General features: G+C 39.3%; 1 protein-coding gene across 7 annotated transcripts in view; it reads right to left on the bottom strand.

Annotated features, from left to right (window-relative positions):
• ano1a (anoctamin 1, calcium activated chloride channel a) overlaps nt 1–27,686 on the bottom strand; it is a 121,032-nt gene that overhangs the window by 12,588 nt on the left and 80,758 nt on the right. For 6 of the 7 annotated variants that reach the window (XR_007037986.1, XM_047363401.1, XM_047363403.1 and 3 more), the window contains 9 exons: nt 21,868–22,028; nt 18,608–18,693; nt 15,707–15,778; nt 10,091–10,165; nt 7,847–8,048; nt 7,213–7,324; nt 6,981–7,038; nt 3,971–4,071; nt 899–1,041 (listed from right to left, as the gene is read on the bottom strand). Coding sequence is in view for 6 of the 7 variants with exons in the window: in XM_047363401.1 (XP_047219357.1) it covers nt 899–1,041; nt 3,971–4,071; nt 6,981–7,038; nt 7,213–7,324; nt 7,847–8,048; nt 10,091–10,165; nt 15,707–15,778; nt 18,608–18,693; nt 21,868–22,028 (1,010 nt within the window). In the remaining variant the exon portion in view is untranslated. The remainder of the gene's footprint in view (nt 1–898; nt 1,042–3,970; nt 4,072–6,980; nt 7,039–7,212; nt 7,325–7,846; nt 8,049–10,090; nt 10,166–15,706; nt 15,779–18,607; nt 18,694–21,867; nt 22,029–27,686) is intronic. The other variant, XM_047363400.1, reaches the window with a different exon arrangement.

Below are 27,686 nucleotides of genomic sequence, written 5' to 3'. Positions count from 1 at the left end.
AAGCAGTTACAGTTTAAGAGCCAGATACTGCCACTTCAATCTGTGTGGAAATGTACAGGTAGAATGAATTTTAAATAAACTGTGCCAATCCTGACTCTTGACTGCAGGGGAAAGGAAAGAGAAGATCTTCCAAGGGGATTACAACCTTCTATCTAAAGACATACTTTAATTTCATGTCCGCTAAGCTCTGAAAGCAAATTAAAACATATTTTAACTCAGACAAAGTTTGCAATAATCCACAGAACTTAAATAATTCAAGCCTGAGATGTGTCACAGTGAGAGTATACACACACACACACACACACACACACGCACGCACGCACACACACACACACACACACACACACACACACACACACACACACACACACACACACACACACACACACACACACGTTGCAACATGTCTGCTCCACTCAGACTTAAAACTGGTGAATAATCAACAATCCTGAGGAGATGTGATTTCTACATTCTGTATCACAGAACATTAAAAGCTGCAAAATAATTAATTTTACCACTTAAGATTTGTTAAAAAGGTCTTGATGAAAATGTTGATTTTCCCCAGAAAACGACTGGAATGTTAAAAAAGGCTCCTGAAAGGTTTTACTCATTTTCTGACTGATGTGCAGACAGAATGACAAACTTAAATTTGTGCCATTGTTTGTTATGAAACTGCATTTGGAATTAAAAAGATGTAGTTTGTCATATGTGGACAAATCTGTAAGATGTAAAGACTAAAGCTAAAGAAAGTGTATACTGAAGTGCATACATGGTTAGCTATCTCATAATGCTTGCTAACACACATTTTAATATTAAGATCACATTGTACAGCACTGTAAATGAGCTGATTACTTTGGCTGAGGCATGTTGAAAAATCCTTTCCAGAAAAGATACTCACTCATCTCCATGTACTCAGGGCTGATGCCAACAAAAGGACCCAGGAAGTGATCTTTCTCATAGCACTTCAGAGTTTTGTTGAGCTCCTCTTCTTGCTTGGAGGTCAACTCTGACTTCCTTTTCCGGACAAGTTTCTTTAGCTTCCTGAACAAAGCAAGAACACATGGTAGAAGTTACACATCCCTCTTTAGGCTCGAAGCTAACGGTGTATCTGTACCCAACTTTGTAGACTGAGCTAAGGAAAGGATCAGACATTTTAAGCTGGGGAGACAGTACACAAGTATAACAGACTGGTTTCAGCAGATTTTTGAATGAGAACTTAAAGACTGAGAATTACAGGTCCTTCTCAAAATATTAGCATATTGTGATAAAGTTCATTATTTTCCATAATGTAATGATGAAAATTTAACATTCATATATTTTAGATTCATTGCACACTAACTGAAATATTTCAGGTCTTTTATTGTCTTAATACGGATGATTTTGGCATACAGCTCATGAAAACCCAAAATTCCTATCTCACAAAATTAGCATATTTCATCCGACCAATAAAAGAAAAGTGTTTTTAATACAAAAAACGTCAACCTTCAAATAATCATGTACAGTTATGCACTCAATACTTGGTCAGGAATCCTTTTGCAGAAATGACTGCTTCAATGCGGCGTGGCATGGAGGCAATCAGCCTGTGGCACTGCTGAGGTCTTATGGAGGCCCAGGATGCTTCGATAGCGGCCTTTAGCTCATCCAGAGTGTTGGGTCTTGAGTCTCTCAACGTTCTCTTCACAATATCCCACAGATTCTCTATGGGGTTCAGGTCAGGAGAGTTGGCAGGCCAATTGAGCACAGTGATACCATGGTCAGTAAACCATTTACCAGTGGTTTTGGCACTGTGAGCAGGTGGCAGGTCGTGCTGAAAAATGAAATCTTCATCTCCATAAAGCTTTTCAGCAGATGGAAGCATGAAGTGCTCCAAAATCTCCTGATAGCTAGCTGCATTGACCCTGCCCTTGATAAAACACAGTGGACCAACACCAGCAGCTGACACAGCACCAGAGACCATCACTGACTGTGGGTACTTGACACTGGACTTCTGGCATTTTGGCATTTCCTTCTCCCCAGTCTTCCTCCAGACTCTGGCACCTTGATTTCCGAATGACATGCAGAATTTGCTTTCATCCTAAAAAAGTACTTTGGACCACTGAGCAACAGTCCAGTGCTGCTTCTCTGTAGCCCAGGTCAGGCGCTTCTGCCGCTGTTTCTGGTTCAAAAGTGGCTTGACCTGGGGAATGCGGCACCTGTAGCCCATTTCCTGCACACGCCTGTGCACGGTGGCTCTGGATGTTTCTACTCCTGACTCAGTCCACTGCTTCCGCAGGTCCCCCAAGGTCTGGAATCGGCCCTTCTCCACAATCTTCCTCAGGGTCCGGTCACCTCTTCTCGTTGTGCAGCGTTTTCTGCCACACTTTTTCCTTCCCACAGACTTCCCACTGAGGTGCCTTGATACAGCACTCTGGGAACAGCCTATTCGTTCAGAAATTTCTTTCTGTGTCTTACCCTCTTGCTTGAGGGTGTCAATAGTGGCCTTCTGGACAGCAGTCAGGTCAGCAGTCTTACCCATGATTGGGGTTTTGAGTGATGAACCAGGAATTTTGGGTTTTCATGAGGTGTATGCCAAAATCATCCGTATTAAGACAATAAAAGACCTGAAATATTTTAGTTAGTGTGCAATGAATCTAAAATATATGAATGTTACATTTTCATCATGACATTATGGAAAATAATGAACTTTATCACAATATGCTAATATTTTGAGAAGGACCTGTAATCCCCAGTGACTACAGTAAGAGAGAAGCAGATGTGCTCGAAATCATTGTCTTATGTTAGCAAAACATGCAACCATCAAAATGCTGAGAACCATTAATCAAGTATTTCAAACTGAGAAGCTTAGTTGCAGTAAAGATAACTTCAGGAACATAGAGGCCAAAAAACACCAGGACTGTCTGCAGTTAAGGCAAGTTGACAGCACTTAATAAACAGCCTTGTGACCAAAAGGACAGCAAAGAAGACCTTTCAGTCTGAAATTCTGCACAAGGATGAACAGCAGAAAACTGGGGCAAAGTTTTCTTCTCAGGTTAATACCCTTCCTGATTGTTTAGGAAAGTAATTTGTCAAGACTGTAGTTTAGTGGTAAGGAGTAGTAGTCACATTGCCATCGAAATGTTGTGCAATTGATCCTAGCTTCCTTCAGCTAAATTTCGATGTGCCCTTTGGCAAGGCTCTTTACCACAAGTTGCGTACCATTTTGCACATCCATGTATGAATGTGTGTACATTTGTGTGTGTGATTCTAGTGTAAAGCACTTTGAGTGGTCGGTGTGACCAGAAAAGCGCTATTTAAATCAAGTCCATTTATCACTGTGGCCCACCATGTCACAAGTTAAAAAACATTATGAAATGGCCCAAAGACTAGAATATCAAAATTCCGGATCCTTGGAAACTCCACAGATCCTATCACCACCGAAACCTGTTCTCAAATTCCCAATAAAGGCTTTAGAAGTTTGTGGTCTTAATTGTTTCCCAGCCTACCAAAGAGACATAAAAAATCTAAAAATATTCCAGTGCCACCACCAAATGTCGGTCAAGATCGTAGACAATTGTTTCGTGCTTTGCCTGCAAGTTGTCGAAGCCATTTTTCAGTTATTTCCAGTCAGACTGTTGTTATGGAAATATTTAATGTCTGAACTTGTAAGCATCTCAATTGATTTGAATGATCACGATAACACCATTCTGAACAACTATGTTTTTGGCGAAAAAGAATCAGACAAGCAGTAAAACATGCCTCCAATCAGACAAGCCTGTGAGGATGAGAAGAAAACAGCAAAACGAAGTGCTGGCTTTTTTAATAGCAGGTAGGTGTCAGTGAATCAGATATTTAAATGACTTCTGTAAAATGCAAGTACAACTGAGTAGGTGGGCATAATGTATTCTGTGATTTGGTAAGCCCACATTGTATGACTTGTGAGGATATTTTGTTTGGCTCGTGTTCTGTGTGTCTCGGGTAGATTTGTACTTACGGTATGCCGATTTCAAAAAGGTTGTTCTGGATGAGCTGCTTGCCCAGCATGGTGATGCACAGCTGGATGCACAGTTCCATGAGGCAGCCTGCATGAGCACACTGAAAAACAGAGAAAAATCAGAAACAAATCTCATTGATAAACAATATCTCACTCTTAATCATGAAGGCAGTGGAGCAAATAAACAAAGGAATAAAACTGAACCAATCTCCTCAGGCGTCCATGTTGGACTGTTATTTTTAGCCTGCTGGCTGATCTGATTTGCTTGTGAGATCTGAGATAAAAGAGCAATACTGCTGTAGTGTCTGTGCTGCCCAAATCTGTGCTCCAATGTGAATTGTAGAACCTGTAAAAGAGGTCATCTAACAAAACATGAGCTGCATTTTCTATCCACAGTGATGCTGAAAAAAGGAATCAGTTTTATTTGGTATGTTAAATTTGGCAGGTATTAGCAGCAATACTAAAATAATTGGAGTGGCAAAGTAAACCGGAAAATTCATTGGAAAACACAAGATTCCAACATAAAGAAAAGTGTCTTTTCTGTTACAATAAAGGCAGAGGTGCAACCAAGTCATTGTTCTGCAAGTAACAATTAAGTCTCAGGTTTCTCCACCAAAGTCTTGAGTCAAGTCCCAAGTTAAAGCATGAAAGTTCGGTGTCAAGCCCAAGTTGGAAACTTTTAGGTCTCAAACAAGTCATTGCACAAATTATGTACAGGTCCTTCTCAAAATATTAGTATATTGCGATAAAGTTCATTATTTTCCATAATGTAATGATGAAAATTTAACATTCATATATTTTAAATTCATTGCACACTAACTGAAATATTTCAGGTCTTTTATTGTCTTAATACGGATGATTTTGGCATACAGCTCATGAAAACCCAAAATTCCTATCTCACAAAATTAGCATATTTCATCCGACCAATAAAAGAAAAGTGTTTTTAATACAAAAAACGTCAACCTTCAAATAATCATGTACAGTTATGCACTCAATACTTGGTCGGGAATCCTTTTGCAGAAATTACTGCTTCAATGCGGCGTGGCATGGAGGCAATCAGCCTGTGGCACTGCTGAGGTCTTATGGAGGCCCAGGATGCTTCGATCGGCCTTTAGCTCATCCAGAGTGTTGGGTCTTGAGTCTCTCAACGTTCTCTTCACAATATCCCACAGATTCTCTATGGGGTTCAGGTCAGGAGAGTTGGCAGGCCAATTGAACACAGTGATACCATGGTCAGTAAACCATTTACCAGTGGTTTTGGCACTGTGAGCAGGTGCCAGGTCGTGCTGAAAAATGAAATCTTCATCTCCATAAAGCTTTTCAGCAGATGGAAGCATGAAGTGCTCCAAAATCTCCTGATAGCTAGCTGCATTGACCCTGCCCTTGATAAAACACAGTGGACCAACACCAGCAGCTGACACGGCACCCCAGACCATCACTGACTGTGGGTACTTGACACTGGACTTCTGGCATTTTGGCATTTCCTTCTCCCCAGTCTTCCTCCAGACTCTGGCACCTTGATTTCCGAATGACATGCAGAATTTGCTTTCATCTGAAAAAAGTACTTTGGACCACTGAGCAACAGTCCAGTGCTGCTTCTCTGTAGCCCAGGTCAGGCGCTTCTGCCGCTGTTTCTGGTTCAAAAGTGGCTTGACCTGGGGAATGCGGCACCTGTAGCCCATTTCCTGCACACGCCTGTGCACGGTGGCTCTGGATGTTTCTACTCCAGACTCAGTCCACTGCTTCCGCAGGTCCCCCAAGGTCTGGAATCGGCCCTTCTCCACAATCTTCCTCAGGGTCCGGTCACCTCTTCTCATTGTGCAGTGTTTTCTGCCACACTTTTTCCTTCCCACAGACTTCCCACTGAGGTGTCTTAATACAGCACTCTGGGAACAGCCTATTCGTTCAGAAATGTCTTTCTGTGTCTTACCCTCTTGCTTGAGGGTGTCAATAGTGGCCTTCTGGACAGCAGTCAGGTCGGCAGTCTTACCCATGATTGGGGTTTTGAGTGATGAACCAGGCTGGGAGTTTTAAAGACCTCAGGAATCTTTTGCAGGTGTTTAGAGTTAACTCGTTGATTCAGATGATTAGGTTCATAGCTCGTTTAGAGACCCTTTTAATGATATGCTAATTTTGTGAGATAGGAATTTTGGGTTTTCATGAGCTGTATGCCAAAATCATCCGTATTAAGACAATAAAAGACCTGAAATATTTCAGTTAGTGTGCAATGAATCTAAAATATATGAATGTTAAATTTTCATCATGACATTATGGAAAATAATGAACTTTATCACAATATGCTAATATTTTGAGAAGGACCTGTATTTCCAGAGAAATAATAAAATTCCAGATTTGAAAAATATTTTTGAAAGGCGTTTTTGTTAGCAAGACAATCAGCATGTTCAAAAGCATCAGAAAATCAGTGGGGAGTTTGCTTTTTCCGAGGGTTATCCAATAGCCCTTAAAAATAGCTCTTAAAAGCCAATCAGATACCCCATGCTCCCAGAGCATCCCCTACTAAATACCTCAGGGGGACATGGTCATAGGCGTTCTCTAAATTCACAAAACACATGTAGACCTAAAAAGCAAACTTCCATGACCCCCCAGCAATTTTGCAAGAGTAAAGATGTGATGCCTCTCCTCCAACACCCCAGAGTAAGCATTTGCATGGAGGCTGAAAAGTTTGATTCCCTGATAACTGGAACACAGGGAATTTCCAAGTCAAGTTCAAAGTCTTTTGGGGTTTATTAAGGTGGGCCTAAAGTAATTAAATTTGTGACTTAGGTCTGACTCTATTACAAGTCACATGACTCAAGCAACACCTCAATGAAAATTAATATATCATATAATAAATGGTAGTATATTTAATTTATTTGCCATTTTTGACAAATCCTGCAATAGCACCCAATAGGAAGGCAGAGAAGAGCAAATCTCATTCTTGCACACTTTAGTGTGATAATTAACACAAATACCATCTTGAATGTCTCAGAATTTGATTAAACTGAATTACCTCCTCCATCCTGTATGATCCAACAACGTACAGGTAGTTTCCAGGTCTCCCAACAAGTCTGTAAGCAAACAACCATCAATAAATCACTTTAAATCAAAAGAATGAAAACTGAGTGTCCATTCTGGTATTTAGCTTATTTTGGTATAGTCAGGTGTCAGACAAATGAAAGAAAACTACTGATGGTTTAAGTGTTTTAGCATAAAAAAGAAGGCAAGACGGTGAGTTGTTTTACCTGCCCCTAAAGAAGGCCAGGTAGACGATGGGTGCGAAGGCATTGACAAACTTCAAGATAAACGTTTTGAAAATGAGGCGCTCTTCAAAACTCTTATCAGTCTTTGGAACCTCTGAAAAAAGCAGCACATGTGACTGGTAACACTACATTCAAACAAAAATAACAGGTAGCTGTACTTTAAATCTGAGGCTGCAAACCCAAGGAAAGAAATGTTTTATACCCCTATCCTTACATTTTATTTTAAAGATAAAAGCCATTACAATGTCATTTCTGACATTCCAACATAGTTTGCAAAGATAGAAAAAGCATTAGTCATCAAAGGCTCTATTTGTTAATTTTACTGCTTATTGGTGACCAAGCTTTGAATGATCGTTGATCATCTATCCATAAAACCTTGTATAATTTCAATATTATATTTGCCTCACTAGCTAAAATACCATTTAAAGTTTAAATAAAGCCCTTTGGATGTTGCTCAAGAATCACAAAATGCAAAAACCAAACATAAACAAAATAGAGTAAACACACAGCATATTTAATGTATGAAGTCATGTTTCCAGTTTACTCCAAGGAAACAGTAATGGTTAGTAAGATCATCAGTTGTTCTCGTCATGCAGTCAGACCCATGGTTCCGTACCCAATGTGGTAAGCCAGAGAGCGATGGAAGCGTAGATCTCATCTAAGATGATAATGACGATGAGGTTGATGATGGCGGCAGTGGATTTTACAGTGGCTCGGATGTTGGAACGTGCAGCAGGGTAGGTGCTTATATGCAGGGCGGCTTTAATGCTGATCCGGTACAGGATGACCCCAAAGGCTATAGCAAAAGTAACACATATCTAAAAGAAAGGAGGGGGGAAAACTGGTTTAAGAAACAAATGAGCATCAACAAAACAAATACTAAAGAATGAGAGAAGACAGATTCAAATATCTGCACACACCTTTCCAGCTGTAATGTGTAAAGCAGAGATAGGGTAACCACATAATATAGTGTTGTGCAAAGAAAATCAGGACTGCAGTTCTAACATACTTCACTAAACCCTGCAACCTAAAAAATGACGTAATACAGTACTTTCTTTGCATCTTTGCAAAGAAAAAAAACACGTCTTCTGTTTTAAGCTATGAAACATTCACAATACTCTTTTTTCCCCACATATGCACAGCAGCAAAACGACTTATTTTTCAGCAGTGTATGTAACTAAATAACAACCTATCTATTGTATGGTATTGCTAGAGTTTTTCAGTCAATGCAGCTTAAACAGACTGATACCAATAGAAGTCAAAAATATGTACCTCTAAAATAATAATCTTAAACACCTTCAAATGCCAGAAATTGTTTTTTAAAACTATATTTTATGTTAGTAAGCGTGTAGACTCCATGATTTCTCTGTCCCTACTGTCATACATTTATTTGACACAACAATGTACCTTAATATAGTCCAAAAATACATTTGCAAGCATAGCTATACATCGATCAGCTGTAACAAAACATTTAGCATTTAACAAACTCTGATCCACCTCAAGAATGGAAAGTAAGATAAATAAATAAATGTGAAATTACCCCTATTCCATTTCAGCTGTTTGGTTGGAGGAAAACACCGATAACCAAAAACCTATATATTTTATCAACAAAGCCTGAACATAAAATATAGTCAAAAATCCTTTTAAGTTAACAGTATTTTCTACAAAAAAGCAATATTAGTCATCAGACATAAGGGAAATAATGAAATAATTTCACCAGTTGCTTTTAAACCACAACAGTCTGGCTCCAACAACAGACCTGTCAGCTGAAAGAATATAAAGGATTTGAAAACTCCTTAGAAAAGGTACAAATACATCCAGATTTAAACATCCCTGGCAGACTTAGATTTAAAGTTGTCTTTAAATTACACCAACATATCTCTTATGATGTGAAGTATTATTTCTTTTTTAGAGAGCCCATCTAGAGTTCTGACTAGAATTTGATAAAGAATCTGAACAGAAGATTAGGATGAGAGTCAGGGCAAGGAGGCCCTCCACTCTTAAAAACTTCAAGCTTATCACCAAAGACAAATCATTTATCACCAACGATGAATAACTAAAAATGGCAATGGAAACATGCAAAAAGCTGATCAGTGATTATAAAAGGGGTTTGATTGCCAATAAGGATTAATTATTCAGAAGGGCATACATATTTTTGACATGTCATTTGCCTAATAAAATGTTAATAAAAACTATTTTTATTACACTATATCGCAGAAAGTATTTGTCTGTTTACTTTTACATGTACATGAACTTTAAAGACATCCTAATCTTAATCTATTTGTTGATGAACCCACTGTTGCCACCAATAGCAAATTTAGCTATTCTATAAACATCTTCCACAAGGTTTAGGAGTGTGTTCATAGTCAGGAAAGTCAGGTTTCTCTACCAAACTTTATACACCTGCAGCCATGGAAGTGACTGGAACACCGGAATTCATTGATTTGGTGGTGTAGCCCACTTTTTGGCAGTATAGTGTATCTTTTCATAGATCCCTCTCATTTACTAACAAAAACAAACTTTCTAGTTTGAATGAAAATAATTTTAAATCTCAATTTACCAAATAACTTTGGCCCCAACTGTTAAATCATCAAATATTCCAGTTGTTTGTTGGACCCATCAGATGGCTCTAAAAAGTTCACAAAATTAGATTAAAAATTAGGTTGAAACCGTTTCTTCCATTTTTGCTTAATATGTAAGCTGTATGCACATCCTTTTAATGTAAAGATTCAATTTTTATGCAAATGCCTCCTCTCTAAATCATATCAAAGTATAAAAAACATCTGAATGATTTTTTTTTCTATTTTCTTTTTGAACCAACTGAAGCAGTGGATCAATGTGGGAGGAGAATGAGTCTCACCATAAAGCCCATCGTGACCACAGTAGTGAGGTAAGCTGGCATTCTGTCTGTACATGTTAGCTTCACTTTCTCTTCCTAAAACACACAAAAGCAAACACAAATATGCATGAAGAGAATAGAAAGTATGCATACATGAAATGCAGTGCCTTGCAAAATAATTCCCTCCCCTTGACATTTTCATGTTTTGTTGCCTCACAATCTGGAATTAAAATTAAGAGTGTGCACAATTTAATTTACAGAATATGCCAACAACTTTGAAGATGTATTATTTTTTTATTGTGAAGCAAACAACAAATGTTGGAATGGAAGCAGCTAAAATTTGTCAAGCAGTGGGTGGGCTGGATCCGCCAAGATTAGTTTGTCCTTTTTCACTGACCTCTCCTTGTACAGCTCTTCAACCCCTTCATGGTAACATTTGGTTTCTGTGCTGCTGCCCTGATTAATGCCCTCCTTGCCTGGTCTTTGAGTTTTGGTGGGTGGCCTTCTCTTGGCAGGTTTGTACCATGTGCTTTCCATTTAAAGATGATAGATTTCATGGCTTACTTTGTATAGATCCATCACATAAATTCAGTTTAAAAAACATTTCAATTATAAGTTGGAATTTAACGAAATAGGTAAAAGGTTAGGGGGATGAATTCTTTAGGAAGACACTGTGTCGTCAGCTCTGATTTGGACCTGTGTATTTCTCATCCCACAGTCTCATGTGTTCCGTTTGCAGCAGATCTTTTTAACCATGGCCAAACAGTTGCACACATCAAACAACATAAATCTGTGCACACTGCAGCTCCAGCAGAGAAGAGGTAATTCAAATTCAAATTTCAAAATACTTTATTAATCCCAAAGAGAAATTGGGATTAATAAAGGTCATCGATCGATCGCCTGGTGAAGCATCCGGAGATCGCTGCCCGGAGATCGATCGATTATGGTGGGCATGTTATCTAAATGTAAAAAAATATATATAAAGTCAGAAAAATGTGAATAAATCATAACTGATATAGTCATTGTAATTACATCAGCAGAGTGGTGTTGCAAATAAAATATTTTTTGACATCATGCAGCTATAGTTTTAACCAACAAATAATTCCACTGTTGGTTCCATGAGAGTATCAATAAATATAAAACACTGTATTTCAATTTAATGAAATTTTGTTAAATAAAAAAATACTTTATTAATCCCCGCTACACTGAAATTAGACCGCCCTTTGACTGACATCTAGCCTCCCTGCAGCACGCAGTGTCAGTCTTTGTCAGTATTCACCTCATCAGGATTCTTGCCAGCCCATTTCAGCGTAGCGGCCCACTTCTGTGTGGTTTTTATGTCAGCTATATCGCATGCACTGATTCTGCTCCCGCTTCCTGTTACCCTATGCGACCGCTAACGGTAAAGCTTCGAAGGGTGGGTATAAACAGTGTCATATCATGACGGGGCTGCAGAAGAAAATCCCTAAATTTTCCTAAATCCCTTCGTTCTCTGTGTTTTTTTTTTTTTTTCATTTCTTGCCCCTTTCATTTCCATTGTGAACATTCCACTGCATATTAGGGCACTTCAGTCATCTATTAGCACTCATCTATTAGCACAATCGGACATGTTTTCCTTGTCTTCTTATGCACACACAGAGAAAGAATATAGGCTGCCAAGGGAGACAATTTTTCACATTCAGACAGCTAAAGGCAAATGTGAGCAGCCGAATACATGTGTGTTAGTATTGTTCTTTTATGAATTTCATTAGGAAGAATATCCAATTGGGGACTACAAATATTGTCATGATAAATTCCTTTCTGTTAATTACATGCAAAATACTGCTTTTTAACTGTTAATGCCAGTGTCATTATACATAAATGTATAATGATATACGTTTATGTTGCAATCTCAGTCTGGTAAAGTACAGTTATGATTCTGTGATTTGAATGACAATTTATTGTAGCAATTTGTTTTATGCCATTCTCAGTGTTTGTTTCTATTCTTCAAATTGTGTATTTTCAGAAACTACCGATACACTACCAGACTGTGAAGTATGGTCAGGATTGAAAAGTTGTTAGCAAAGTAACGATGCTGTTAATGGTTTCAATTCAATTCAATTCAGTTTTTATTAATATAGGGCCAATTTACAACACGTCGTCTCAAGGCACATTATGAAGTCATTTCAATTCATATCATACAGAGTCAGGTACATACACTCACCGGCCACTTTATTAGGTACACCTTGCTAGTACCGGGTTGGACCCCCTTTTGCCTTCAGAACTGCCTTAATTCTTCGTGGCATAGATTCAACAAGGTACTGGAAACATTCCTCAGAGAGTTTGGTCCATATTGACATGATAGCATCACACAGATGCTGCAGATTTGTCGGCTGCACATCCATGATGGGAATCTTCCGTTCCACCACATCCCAAAGGTGCTCTATTGGATTGAGATCTGGTGACTGTGGAGGCCATTTGAGTACAGTGAACTCATTGTCATGTTTAAGAAACCAGTCTGAGATGATTCGTGCCTTATGACATGGCACGTTATCCTGCTGGAAGTAACCATCAGAAGATGGATACACTGTGGTCATAAAGGGATGGACATGGTCAGCAACAATACTCTGGTAGGCTGTGGCATTCCCCCACACCATTACACCACCACCAACCTGAACCACTGATACAAGGCCAGGATGGATCCATGCTTTCATGTTGTTGACGCCAAATTCTGACCCTACCATCCGAATGTCACAGCAGAAATCGAGATTTATCAGACCAGGCAACGATTTCCAATTTTCTTTTATCCAATTTTGGTGAGCCTGTGCGAATTGTAGCCTCAGTTTCCTGTTCTTAGCTGACAGGAGTGGCACCCGGTGTGGTCTTCTGCTGGTGTAGCCCATCTGCCTCAAGGTTCGACGTGTTGTGCATTCAGAGATGCTCTTCTGCATGTCTTGGTTGTAACGAGTGGTTATTTGAGTTACTGTTGCCTTTCTATCACCTCAAACCAGTCTGGCCTTTCTCCTCTGACCTCTGGCATCAACAAGGCATTTGTGCCCACAGAACTGCCACTCACTGGATTTTTTTTATCTTTTTCGGACCATTCTCTGTAAACCCTAGAGATGGTAGTGCGTGAAAATTCCAGCAAAGCAGCAGTTTCTGAAATACTCAGACCATCTGGCATGCCATGTTCAGAGTCTTTAAATCACCTTTCTTCCCCATTCTGATGCTCGGTTTGAACTGCAGCAGATCGTCTTGACCATGTCTGTATGCGTAAATGCATTGAGTTGCTGCCATGTGATTGGCTGATTAGAAATTTGTGTTAACGAGCAGTTGGACAGGCTAAGAAAGTGGTCGGTGAGTGTACATTCCAATTAATCCTAACTATCAAACAGCATCAACATAATTTTCATGTTGACACGCAAAGCCTACATATAGTCGTTAAAGCTATTGTAGACTCAACTGGATTTGCTCAAAACATTAGCAAACCAACCCACCTTTGTCTTCATTCTCTGGACCTTGGGCTGACATATGGCATTGAATTTAAAGAAATAATATTTCCTCATAACCCTGTTCTGTCTAACCATTTTTAATAACCTTTGAGTTTAATTTAACTGAGTTACACACCTGAAAGAACATTTCATTATAGTAGATTATTATCAGACAATGCTGTAACAACATTAAATAATATGTTCCATTTTTTATTTTCTCATTATCACAGAAAAAAAACAGTGGAGGACAGTAATTTTGTTTCTTCATTTTCACAAACTGATTCTCTTGTTCATAGTGTTACTTCCTCATAGCGTGGTGCATTAGGCAATGTTGACCCCTTGAAAAAGAAGGTCATTACTCATAGGAGGTGGGCTTCTGGTTTAACTCAGAGGTTTAGTTCAGAGCAAAGAAATACAAGATTGTGATCCGATTTGCACAGAGAAGGTCTTGCTATGGAAATGTATGAGTCTGTAGTTGTTGTGTCAGTAGTTTAGAAACAACTAAACTGATGACATCACATTAAGTTTCATGAACAGCTAATGGTGTAAAATAAGCCATTGCCAAAAAAAAAAACAACTGGTAAACTCTCTGGGTGAAAAATATGGAAAAAAACTTACGGCCAACAGTTCAATATCTGGGCTACAGAGAAGACACTTCACAGTAACATGTCCTGGATTACACCATCTGTTGTTCACAAGAACTGCTAATCCACATCCTTTCGGTTTGCCTCTCTTCTTCAAATCTCTGTCTACTTGTATGGTTAGATCATTGATATGTTAATCAGCTGCTCCTGGCTGTAAAAATTCCACCTTGTTGCTATGGTTTGCCATCATAAGAAATGTCCAAAAGTGAAAATATATCAGCAAAAATCCTTCCAGCTGCAAAGTATCCAACACTACAGGGAACAATCGTCCAAAAACAGAAACCACAAAAAGAGGAATCTGAGTTTTTAAAAATAAGATCAGAACACAAACAACAGAGCTACTCCAATATGCTTCTACTCTGAGTGCCGCATATTTTGTGCTGTTTAGAGGTACAAGTGTACGAATTCATCTAACTGCTGCTAAATCTAAAAAACCTATTTGATCATGACTTATTTATGTTGCGAAAGCTGTAATTGTGTTTGTAGGGCTCTGACAGCATGACTTGACAAAAATATTGTCAATAAATGTAATAGATGTTTAAATACTTTTTTGTTGTTAGCTTTATCATTATCACAATAGAACTCACAAAATATTGAGATACAATTTTCAGTCCATCCCTACTGCCAGCTTCTGTCATTAACTCATAGTTGGTCGTGTATTTTTCTTTGTTAGCTTCACAGTGTGGCATCACAAATGCAATGGTACTGGAAGTTACTGGAAAGTTTGATCATCAATTAGTGAGTGAAGGTGAACCTAAACTAAGAAAACAATACACAACTTTCCCAGTCCTCACAGATTTTGAAAAGACTTAGAATTCACACAAACGGACTAGTTTCAAACTTTTGTTTCACGACTGAAAGATTGGGGATCACAAACCAAACAACTGCACTTACTGACAGATCACAGGATTTATCATACTTACTAAAACCAACTGAACTCATCTTAGTCTCCACAGTGTCAGTTTAAATGAATATATTTTCATATATCGGACAGGCTATATTACTGTTCTATAATCATAGCGATGCAATTTAAATTAAAGCTGCAAGCAGCATCGTAGGCCCTGGCAGTTCAGCACAACTCAGCCTGTGCAGAGACCGCGGGAGCGTTTCATCGCTGCCTATACAGCACCGACGGGGCAGCCATGGAATTCCACATGTTGCCACAAGATAACACTGTGAGCAACATGTCATACAATCTTCTGTCATGCAGAGTTCTTCTATGGCGAGAAGCCTTCAAAATTTGGGGAAAATCTGACATTCCAGATGGAAGCTGCACTCACTTTTTTATTAGTGGGCGGGGCTCAAATGATGTAACAATTGACTGTGGATACATACAGATGTCTCACTAAGTCTGGTAACCATAATCTATTGCTTAAATAAGTTTTATCAGACACAAAACGACAAACATTTGGGTTGATGTAGATTACATTTCTGTCCATAAAAACTGATCTGATGTAACTGATCACTTTTACCATACTGATCAGTTACATCAGACTCATCACAGAGTTTAACATTAGTCTTACCTTTGGAGCACTTTTATCTTGTCTCATGGTCTTTTCTGCAACCCGCAACACATACTCTGCCCTGTTGTGGTCCTGCAAGAGAAACCAGTTGGCTTGTTCCATTTAGTCATATCCTGCTTTTGATTTATGAAAACTCAATCATTACTATTCATAGATAGGTGATGGCCACTATTTCAGCAACAGCAACGCAAGAAGAAATCAAAAATAGCTTTTAGCACCAGATGATGAGTGTAAACCTGTTCTCTCTTTCCTTTTTCTTTGTTCCTGCACTGCACAAATGTGGTCTTTATGGAAGAGTGGCAAGAAGAAAGCCATTGTTAAAAGAAAACCATAAGAAACCCTGTTTGTAGTTTGCCAAAAGCCATTTTGAGGACACAGCAAACATGGGGAGGAAGGTGCTTTGGTGAGACGAGACCAAAATTAAAATTCTCGGCCAAAATGCAAAACGCTATGTGTGGTGGAGAACTAACATTCTAAACACACCATCCCCACTGTCAAATATGGTGGTGGCTGCATCATGCTCTGGGGGTGCTTCTCTTAAGGAGGGGCAGGGAAGGTGGTCAGAATTGATGGGAAGATGGATGGAGCCACATACAGGGCAATCTTGGAAGAAAATCTGTTGGAATACGGAAAAGAGTTGAGATTGGGGCGGAGGTTCACCTTCCAGCTGGACAACGACCCTAAACATGAAGCCAGAGCTACATTGGAATGGTTTAAAACAAAACATATTCATGTGTTAGAATGGCCCAGTCAAAGTACAGACCTAAACCCAGTCGAGAGTCTGTGGAAAGATCTGAAAACTGCTGTTCACAAACTCTCTCCATCTAATCTGACTGAGCTTGAGCTGTTTTGTAAAGAAGAATAGGCAAAAATTTCAGTGAAATCAGCCTGGGACATTATTATCTTTAAGATTTTTAACGATATGGTGATATGGTGAGGTATACATAGATTTCCCATGTTTAGGGGGCTTTCCTTTTAAATTTCACACCAAATGAAACCTATTCAGTGACATCTTTAGAAACTGATCTGGATATAAATCATCCTTGAATGACAGCTTACGTTGAAAAAATGATTTATATGATGACTATTATAGGGCACATTTATCAGGCTTTATGTCTAAAATAATGTATATCCTAATGTTTTCAACAAGCATCATCAGAAATGTTTAAAGACGCAAATTTAACATTGGAGTTCATTTAAATACAACCCCAATTCTAATGACGTTGGGACATTGTGTAAAACATAAATAAAAACAGAACACCATGATTTGCAAATCCTGTTCACCCTATGTGCAATAAAATACACTACAGAGACACAATACTTAAACTATTATAATACTATTCAAACCAATTAAACTTAGTTTTTTTTGTTGCACATATTTACTCATTTTAAATTGGATGCTTTCAACACATCCAAATCAAGCTAAGGCAATGGAATGTTTTCTACTGTGTTAGATTGGGAAAACAGTCAGTCGAGGAGTCATGCTTTTATTTTGAAAGCATGTCTGTAAACATGAACGTGCCTCTTAGTACTTCAGCAAACTGAAGTATATTCTCAGGATACAGTAAACAATCCTATCTAACAGCACTATCTACCACCAAATCTGCAATGTGCCTAACTTCCCTAGCAACAACAGGGCAGAAGTTAGCCATTTCTGCCAGCTATTTTTCAAAACCAGGCAGCCATAATGAGACTCAACACTTACTTTCTAGAGGCTTGACCTCAGGAGAGAAGCTAAAGTGGTGACACTGTTCCAAACACCGCCCCTTCTGTCTCTGTCCCGCCCTAATCAGTTTTTAAATTTTTAGCTGCATGTTGAGGAGGAAAAGACAATACAGCAACCGAGGAACGTAAAAAATAAAAATGAGAACAAATGGGATCAGGGAAATCTGTTGGGGGGAAATTGGGAGAGAAAATACACCTATGTTAAAGAATTAAAAAGACAAAATAATTATCTGAAATTTTCTTTATATTTTTCAGGTAATTTGTTTTCTAAATATATTTGAGGAAATAAATCTGGAAAAAAAAATAAAAGGCCTGGGGAAAAGTATATTAATAAATTCACATCTGTTAAAAATGAAAGGAAAATAGAGAAACATCAAAAAACAAAACTAGAGATAAATTATAATAGCTAAATACTGAAGCTGATAAATCAATTTATGTCTGATATAAGTTTTTGAATAAACCTTTTCTTTTATTTTCTTGCATTTATTGGCACAATTCATTTGTTAAAATATTTATTGGGCATTCATTTATTAAGCTATGTATGTGTTTCTAAATGTATTCTTAGTAATGGCAAAATTGGTCCTCCATAATTCGGTGCCATGTCCTTGGAATAAACTTGCAAGTACCAATAATCTGCCAGTTCATTTATCGCTACTTCTCATGTGTGTCGCTGCCATCGCAATTACATTGCTTGGTCACACCATGACTTAAGCTTAATGAGGAGGTAATTACAAAGCCTAAATTTAACTAGAAAACTCAATTTAATAGAAAGTTGGTAGGCTTCTAGTCCTGATTGCTCACAGTGTATGATTCGTTGTTATTACAACTGTTTAACACATATATCAAGCTTTTTTGATAAGTAAAACTTCTGCCAGTGAGCCCCAGGGCAGTTGTGGCTACAATGTTGCTTACAACTGTCAGTGTGTGAATGTGTGTATGAATCGGTGGATGATTGTAGTGTAAAGCACTTTGGGGTCTCTGGGGACTTGATAAAGCACTGTACAAGTACAGGCCATTTAACTAAAAGAGTTATTTGTTACAAAATGTGACACACATTGGTGGAGACAGAAATGCAGATTCTCCCATTATACACACTTTCAGAACAATATCTTTGAATAAAGGCAGTTTTTATGCATTTATATATGACACTTTGAAGATTTTGCTCGCCTATCTCACCTCCTCATCCATTCCGTAATCTGTCAGGTCCCAGACATAGTTGAGCCGCATCTGTCGCCTCTTCCAGTGCTCCATGAAGAGAACAGCTGCACAAGCAAGCATCAACAAAACTCTCATCACATGCTCCTATCACAACATGTATCTGTAAAATTTGTTGTAGCTATAGAACATATATAACCACCTCATCTAAAATTCATAAGTGCTCTCAACATATTCAACCACCGTATTCATATATATTTTTTTGTGTATATACACTGCTCAAAAAAATAAAGGGAACACTTAAACAACACAATATAACTCCAAGTAAATCAAACTTCTGTGAACTCAAACTGTCCACTTAGGAAGCAGCACTGATTGACAATCAATTTCACATGCTGTTGTGCAAATGGAAAAGACAACAGGGGGAAATCTTTGGCGATTAGCAAGACACACTTAATAAAGGAGTGGTTCTGCAGGTGGGGACCACAGACCACTTCTCAGTACGTATGCTTTCTGGCTGATGTTTTGGTCACTTTTGAATGTTGGTGGTGCTTTCACACTCGTGGTAGCATGAGACGGACTCTACAACCCACACAAGTGGCGCAGGTAGTGCAGCTCATCCAGGATGGCACATCAATGCGAGCTGTGGCAAGAAGGTTTGCTGTGTCTGTCAGCGTAGTGTCCAGAGCCTGGAGGCGCTACCAGGAGACAGGCCAGTACACCAGGAGACATGGAGGAGGCCGTAGGAGGGCAACAACCCAGCAGCAGGACCGCTACCTCCGCCTTTGTGCAAGGAGGAACAGGAGGAGCACTACCAGAGCCCTGCAAAATGACCTCCACCAGGCCACAAATGTGCATTTGTCTGCACAAACGGTTAGAAACCGACTCCATGAGGATGGTATCAGGGCCCGACGTCCACAAATGAGGGTTGTGCGCACAGCCCAAAACTGTGCAGGACACTTGGCATTTGCCAGAGAACATCAGGATTGGCAAATTCGCCACTGGTGCCCTGTGCTCTTCACAGATGAAAGCAGGTTCACACTGAGCACATGTGACAGACGTGACAGAGTCTGGAGACACCATGGAGAGCCATCTGCTGCCTGCAACATCCTTCAGCATGACCGGTTTGGCACTGGGTCATGTTGAGAATTAAAATCATGTACCTTCATGCTATTAGTTCAGTTCGCATGTATAACCATAAAACTGAAATAACATGTATTGTGAGCCTGAGTGGGAGAAGTCAGAGGTCAAAGCAGGCTTCAGGTTGGAGCAAGGGTGAACCCCAGGTTAGGATGTTCCCAGCAGCTGTAAGCAGTAAACGTCTGTATGGGCAGTAAAGCAATAATTGTCGGCTGTTGGGCATGGTATAGATAATAAAGTACTCCCATGGGGGTTGGCTAATTTACAGCGCCGACACAGACTTTGAAAATAATTCTTGGAGAGGAGGGCCAGTCAGTAAGCTTTGAAATAAGGGTATAAAATGCTTTCACACTGATCGTAAGACAGACCACTCGTGATACGGCCTCGCTTTGCTGATCTCTGAGTCTCTCCCAAAGGCCTTTGGTAAATCAATCTTTCTTTATATTATTCTTCTTGTATTCAACTTTTGCATTGGAAATCATTGGACTTATTATTTTCCAAATTAAACCTGTGTTAATCTTAATTTCCTGCTCTTCATCTGTTCTTTCTCACAATATCCACACTGAGGTGAGGTTGAGGCCGCAAGGATATCAGTGATAGAATTATTTTACCTCAACAGTCAGTAATGGTGTGGGGTGGCATTTCTTTGGAGGGCCGCATGCTCGCCAGAGGTAGCCTGACTGCCATTAGTACCGAGATGAGATCTTCAGACCCCTTGTGAGACCATGTGCTGGTACGGTTGGCCCTGGGTTCCTCCTAATGCAGGACAATGCCACCCTCATGTGGATGGAGTGTGTCAGCAGTTCCTGCAAGATGAAGACATTGAAGCTATGGACTGGCCCGCCCGTTCCCCAGACCTGAATCCGATTGAGCACATCTGGGACATCACGTCTCGCTCCATCCACCAACGTCACGTTGCACCACAGACTGTTCAGGAGTTGGCGGATGCTTTAGTCCAGGTCTGGAGGAGATCCCTCAGGAAACCATCCGCCGTCACATCAGGAGCATGCCCAGGCGTTGTAGGGAGGTCATACAGGCACGTGGAGGTCACACACAATACTGAGCCTCATTTTGACTTGTTTTAAGGCCATTACATGAAAGTTGGATCAGCCTCTAGTGTGTTTTTCCACTTTAATTTTGTGTGTGACTCCAAATCCAGGCCTCCATTGGTTAATAAATTTGATTTCCATTGATGATTTTTGTGTGATTTTGTTGTCAGCACATTCAACTTTGTGCAGAACAAAGTATTCAATAAGAATATTTCATTCATTCAGATCTAGGATGTGTTATTTGAATGTTCCCTTTATTTTTTTGAGCAGTGTATATTAACCTGATACCACAAACAATCGATATCATGTTGCACATAAAAAAGCAGTCCCTGAAAATTAGCAGAGGCTTATTTTGATAGCACACGTGACTGTTATGCTGTCATAAGCAGTCCAAATAAGAGTATGGTTACATTTTGAGAAACAAAATCCTGTTTTCCAACTAGAAACTGATTTTTAGGAGAAGTTGAAAGTTTACCTATTGGACAAACAGTCCCATACAATCCAGCTGGAAGGTATATAGCTCTTATTTAATCTTAATCTACTTACATCTAAATTGTCTTATATTATCAATGCATGGTTCAAATGTCCCAGCTGGGATTTTGACCCCAAACAACATTTTATGTCAAACAGAATCCACGTAACAAGCATTACAGAGGTTTATAACCATTTATCATAGCTGAGTCCAGTTATATTTTGACAATTAACTCATATCTCTGTGTTCAGTGTAACTTTAAAGATCCTGAATGTTTTTTTTTTTCTAATATTAAAGCAAATTTGTTATGGCTCCTTAGATGAATCCAGATTACTGTACTGCTGTGACACTATTAGACACCAGCTTCATCTGAACACAACACGTCTGCAGACTGAAGCCCTGTTGCTGCTGACAGATGGCTGCAAGATTTGGCAGGACATCAGAAGAAGGCGAACTGTGTGCTGTCTGATGGATTTGTTTTGTAAATGTTATTTTAATCTCCCATTCAGGATTCAAATTGCAGCTAAAGGTCTTCTCTAGCGTACTTATCTTGATTGGATAAAACACGCTTTTATTTCACTACATGTCTGCAAATGATTTATCGTTGCTTGCACACTTACCCCAAAGGGCCATGAAGATGGAGAAGAAGACTGTTGCTGGGTTGTCAAACAGATGGCTGGCTCTAGCTGTGCCACATGCCGTCACCAGCTTCCAGTAGCTGCAGGCACGGTCACACATAGGACACATGGTGATGTTGTTCCTTGGATCACAAATCTCCATGCTAACAAACAGTAGAGGATTGAAAATCTGAATTATTCAACAGTGTTTCAGAAAACCAAAACAGCGAAACAATGGAACAAGCAATTTATTCCAGTAATGTTGAGAGGACAGTGGTATTAGTTTTGAATCAAACCGATGAGTTAGCATGATTCTTTTCACATGAAATGTTTCTCATTATTTACAGCATGTCTGGTCTGCTGCTTAAAGGAGGATAAAAAGGCTTAGTGTTTACATAGAACCATTCTTCATGGCAGAGCAGTCGGCAGTATGCACAGAGGGCTTTCCACATGAATTGTGGCATAAGAGGTTTGTAATAAAAGCAGAGTAACCAGCAAGGGATTGAATCTTATTTGAACACACCCTTCCAGCTGTTGGGACCCCAGCCATGAATTACAACATTAAAGGCCAGTAAGAACTTTTCTGGAATTTTCAAGATAAATCGCATTAACCTACTTCCAGCACAGCCAGAACCAGGAATAGAAGGGAGTAACAGCAGACCTCTTGTGACGTCACTGTTTGAATAAAAACCCTGCTTTTCCAACAAACAGACCTCTTCCACACAGGTCCCCAGCAGAGCTGGAAGGAGGGACGCAGCGCGCTAATGTCTCTTTGCAGGCAAACAGACATAACTCTACAAACTGGATCCAGGAGTGTCAGACGATCACGTGTTCATATGCACTAAGTTAAGTAGGAACGAATTGTTGTTTGTGTATCCGGTATTCATTCATGAACGAGGGTAATTAAGGTGCAAGCGTGGCTTGACTTTTCTTTCTGAGGTCTAGAGAAGCAAACTGTGTTCTAGAGAGTTTCTAGAAGAGACCCTGTCTCTACAATGCCGGTCTGAAGGAAGGACAATGGGACCGCAACACAATACGGCCCCCCCACAGCTACGGAGGTTGGCTGCCAGTTAACCCTTTGTTCACCGTGGATGCTTTCCTCAACTTCGTCGCCTCAGACAACTTCTCCTCAGAACGGTTCACATAAGAGGCAATGTTTAGGGCAGAGAAAATTAGTTTAGAATTAAATAATCTTAACAGTGTTCGTTTTATGACATTTGGTTTTGTTTGTGTTGAGAACTCAGCTATCTTAGTGCTAGCAGACTAGCACTCAGCTAAGGACGGGTTCTGTGTTGTTGTTTTTTTTTTTTAAAGTTAAGACAAACTTTATTTAAAAGGTGGATTTTTAACACAGAAAATCGGCCTTATGCATTTCAACTTTTTTTTTATTACTGGTATTTTAAAAGTATGTGTTTGATTATGATAACCAGCTACAAGTTTCTTTTGTTAGCTTCAACCGCCAACAGATAAGGACACGTGCTTGTTTACTTTGAGTCAGTTGAAGATCATTTACCCAGAAAGGTTGTTAGTTTTCAATCTAGGAAATAATATTTCCCTAAATATTTTTAGATTTTCATTAATAATATTTCTTTAAATATCATTTTAATAAATAAAGGCAGCTAATTAAACACTGTTGAGAATTGGTCATCCAGAAAGTTGGTTTTATTCAGCAAATTATTCTTTAAAATGTTGTTTTATCAAAATAATGTTTTATGTGTCATGGCGGATGTGACTGCAGCACGTTCTTCCGGATCTACTGTCTGCTAGAGCTCGCTTAAAACCTTGCACATATTAAACTATTGAAGGTGAAACTATTGTGGAGGATGAATTTTTACACTTCCTCTCAATTAAACTAAAGACTCTAAGCCAGGACGAGATTGTTATGTTGGCTGTCAACACATTTGACTCAATAATGTGAAGGCCTGCCTTAAAGTGCTAAATGAATGCGGGGACAATTTTCCCAGATTTGTGTCTCATTACTTAGATGAGTTGCCACCAGTGACTTTTACTAGCATGGATGTCTATGGCCTGCTAAGTAAAATGGAACAGCTCCATGTTGCAGTTTCTGCCATGAAGCAGTCACTTCAATGTCAGGCTAAGGTCAGTGAAGGCCTACACGATGTCACGGTAGACCTGCAAAGCCGGATGTCTGCCCTGGAACAGCACATTGATCAAGGATCTGCTGCCGGCTCGGCACCAGCGAGGGAGAATGGCGCTGCGGACATTGACCTGAACGCCGCCTGGGACATGGGACACTGTCTTCAGGGACCGGAGGGGCAACCGCTCTCGGCTTCGAAGGTAGATGCAACATTGATGTGTACCGGAGGAACTGCACTGTCGGCCGGATCTCCAAAGTAGAGCCAGGTGGTGAAACGGCATCCTCGACAGCCCAAAGAGCCTGCATTTGCTAATTTAGCACCTCGCTCTGGATTCTCTCTGGCTCGTCGGAAAGCGGGACAAACTATTGTTGGTACTGGAGCCCCAAGGAACATTAAGATCGTGAAGACTAAACTGGTGAGTGTCTTTGCCTTGAAATTCTCCCCTGACTTAAAAGCGGAAACGCTTTGTGCTTACCTCAAAGCCAAACCTGGGCACAATGTAACATGCCACAGAATCAATACTGTTAATAGCAGGTATGCCTCATTTAAAGTGTCAGCTAAATGTAGTGATGTGGCTGTCATGTATAACCCCAAGCTTAGGCCAGAGGGAACTAATGTGAGGCGGTTTTATGAGCCACGTGAAACCATTATTGGCGCAAGTGCTGCTCTCCCCTCCATAGATATACGTGCTCCTGTTGCTGGCATGAGCAAAAAGGAATAAGTCTGCTATGGACATCAAAGTTATTTCTTACAACTGTCGTGGCCTGCGCTTAAGTTAGAGCGCAGATGATAAAGCTCGCCGTTTTGTTGTTGATCAGTTGTTGCAGCACTGCGACATCTTGTGCTTACAAGAAACTTTTTTAGCCCAGCAAGACTTAAAAGGATTTAACTCCATTAATGATAGTTTCCTTGGTGCGGGAGAGTTTTCTACCAACCTCAGTTTGGGAGTTAAAAGAGGAAGGATACCAGGAAGTGGCTGCACTGTGGAAAAAAAGCTTGGACTCATGACATTAGACTTGGTGTGGACTGGTGTATTGGAGTACATGTATCACAGCATGACAAAGAATTCACTCTTTTAAATGTGTACGCTCCCTTTGAATGTCTTCAAAATTAAGAATATTTTAGTAAACTTGCTTTTATTAGTTCCTTTATGCAAACTGAGAAATTGTATAGTGTCTCTGTGATGGGTGACATGAACGCGGACATCTCAGATAAAAGCTCAGTGTTTGCAAAACATCTTAATCGTTTTTGCACAGATTCTAATTTAATATTATCAAGTAGAGAACTTTTGCCAGCAGCATGTTATACTTATATAAGTGAAGCTTGGCATACTAGGTCCTGGTTGGACCATTGTATCACCACAGCAGATGCTCATGCTGCTTTGGTATACATTAATATTTTGTACAATGTGTCCATTGTTGATCACATTCCTTGGTGTCAACTATATTTGATTATATACCTGCATGGTAAATGTGTCTAGTACCCAAAATCAGACGCACATAGACTGGCCTTCTCTCTTTGTTGAAAAACTAGCTGGTTATTATACCTACACTGATCAATTGTTATGTAACATAACATTACCAAGAGAGCCAGTTACGGACTGTAATTGTTCAAATATTTGGCATAAAACTGATATATCCAGGTTATTTTCTGATATAATTAAAGCTTTATTGGAAGCTAACCTGCCTTATAATAAACGTAAACCATGATCAAAATTAGGCCTGGTTGGAACACACTTGTCTCAACATCATGCTGAAGCCTATGAAGCTACTACTTCTTGGGCTCTAGCAGGTAAACCTAGACAGGGTCCTATATTTGAACATTAAAAGTTGACAAATGCAAAACATAAACATGCTATACGATTTGTTAGAAAGAATGAGCAAACCATGAGGGCGGATTCCTTGGCAAAAAAGCTGGTAGGTAAGGATATAAAAGCCTTTTGGAAAGAGGTAAAAACTATTAACAATATTAAACCTTCTTTTTCTTGCACAGTAGATGGTGTCTCTTGGGCAAATCTGATTGTAGATCATTGGCAACAGCATTATAGAAAGCTATTTACCTGTGTTCAGAGTGCACCCTACCAGGTTGACAATGTTAATTTTGTAGAAGCTATCAGAACTCATGAGGTTTATCAACCAATCGAAATACTCTCTGCCAATAAATCTACAGGAATGGATCTTATTTCTGCTGAACATCTAAAATTAGCAAGTTCAAGGTTAGCTCCTCTTCTTGCCTTGTGCTTCACAGGTTTTATTTTGCATGTCTTTATTCCTGACTCTTTGATGAAGGTGCTTCTATCTCCTGTGATTAAAGACAAAGCAGGAAAAGTTGGCAGCTCTGATAATCATAGTCCCATTGCCCTTGCAAGTAGACTGTCTAAAAAAAGGAATTCTCTTGCCAAGATTTGAAAATACAGTAATGTCTACAGATAATCAATTTGGGTTTAAGCCTAAACATGTCACGGATCTGTGCATATGTGGTCTAAAGGAAATATTGAGCAATTATAATAGCAAGAACTCTACGATCGTTCGGTGTTTCTTAGATGCCACAAAGGCCTTTGACCGGGTAAACCATAGGAAACTATTTTTGAAATTGAGTCAAGCTGGTGTGCCTAGATATATAGTGAGATGTCTGTCCTTATTGGTGTGCCAATCAAACCATGCAGGTCAAGTGGGACAACTGTGTGTCTGCACCCTTCCAGGTCAGTAATGGAGTCAGACAGGGAGGCATCCTTTCCCCTGCATTGTTCAGTTTTTATATGAATGGTCTTTCTAAGCAGTTCAATCTGTGTAAAACTGGCTGTGTGGTTGGAAACACAATTGTAAACCACTTGATGTATGTGGTATTTAGTCCAAGTTCAGCTGGTTTTCAGAAGCTGCTTAATGTGTGTTCAGTATACGGTGAACTTCAGGATGTTAAATTTAACCCATCAAATAGTGTAATTCTGATATGTCACACTAAAGAAGACAAATATAGGGTTTTTCCTAATTTTAAATTGTCTAAGATCTTACTGAACATCTCAAATGAAGTAAAATATCTTGGTCATGTGCTGACAGACCATCTGTCAAATGATGAGGACATTTACCGTCAGGTTCGAATGTTATATGCTCAAGCTAATGTTCTAGTTTGGAAATTTGGATATTGCTCTAATGAAGTTAAACTGAACTTGTTTAGATCATATTCTACATCACTGTATGCAACACACTTGTGGTGCAATTATAAAAGTCAGCCTTCAGATTGAAGCATTAAGACTTTTGTTAAAGAGGTCCAGATGGAGCAGTGCCAGTAAACTCTTTGTGTCTGCTAATGTCAGCTCTTTGATGACTGTTTTAAGGAAGCTTATGTATAAATTTATTTGTTGGCTACATGAGTCGAATAATATAATTATGCTACTGCTGACTAACATTAAATCTAGAGCAGTAAGATATACATCTGTATATATATATGGTACGACTGCCTCCTAAAAGATTAGGAGTGTTGGTTTTTTTATGAATGTTTTTTTTAAAATGTACTTTTCTTCTTTTATCATTGTTTGTTTTTGAAATCTGGACAACGAGTCTGCAATAAATCTGTCTGTCTGTCTGTGTAGCATAGTGAAGAGTTTGTTGAATGAAATATTTTGACTTTGAGTTGACTTATTTTTGTTAATAAATTCTTGTATTTTAAGAAATTATATGAATTCATTCTGTGTGTGCTGTTTAATATTGCCAGAGCTAGGCTCAT

This window comes from Girardinichthys multiradiatus, chromosome 4 (assembly GCF_021462225.1).
Source record: "Girardinichthys multiradiatus isolate DD_20200921_A chromosome 4, DD_fGirMul_XY1, whole genome shotgun sequence".
In the NCBI taxonomy this organism is placed as follows: Eukaryota; Metazoa; Chordata; class Actinopteri; order Cyprinodontiformes; family Goodeidae; genus Girardinichthys; species Girardinichthys multiradiatus.
This window is presented reverse-complemented; position numbering and strand designations above follow the sequence as displayed.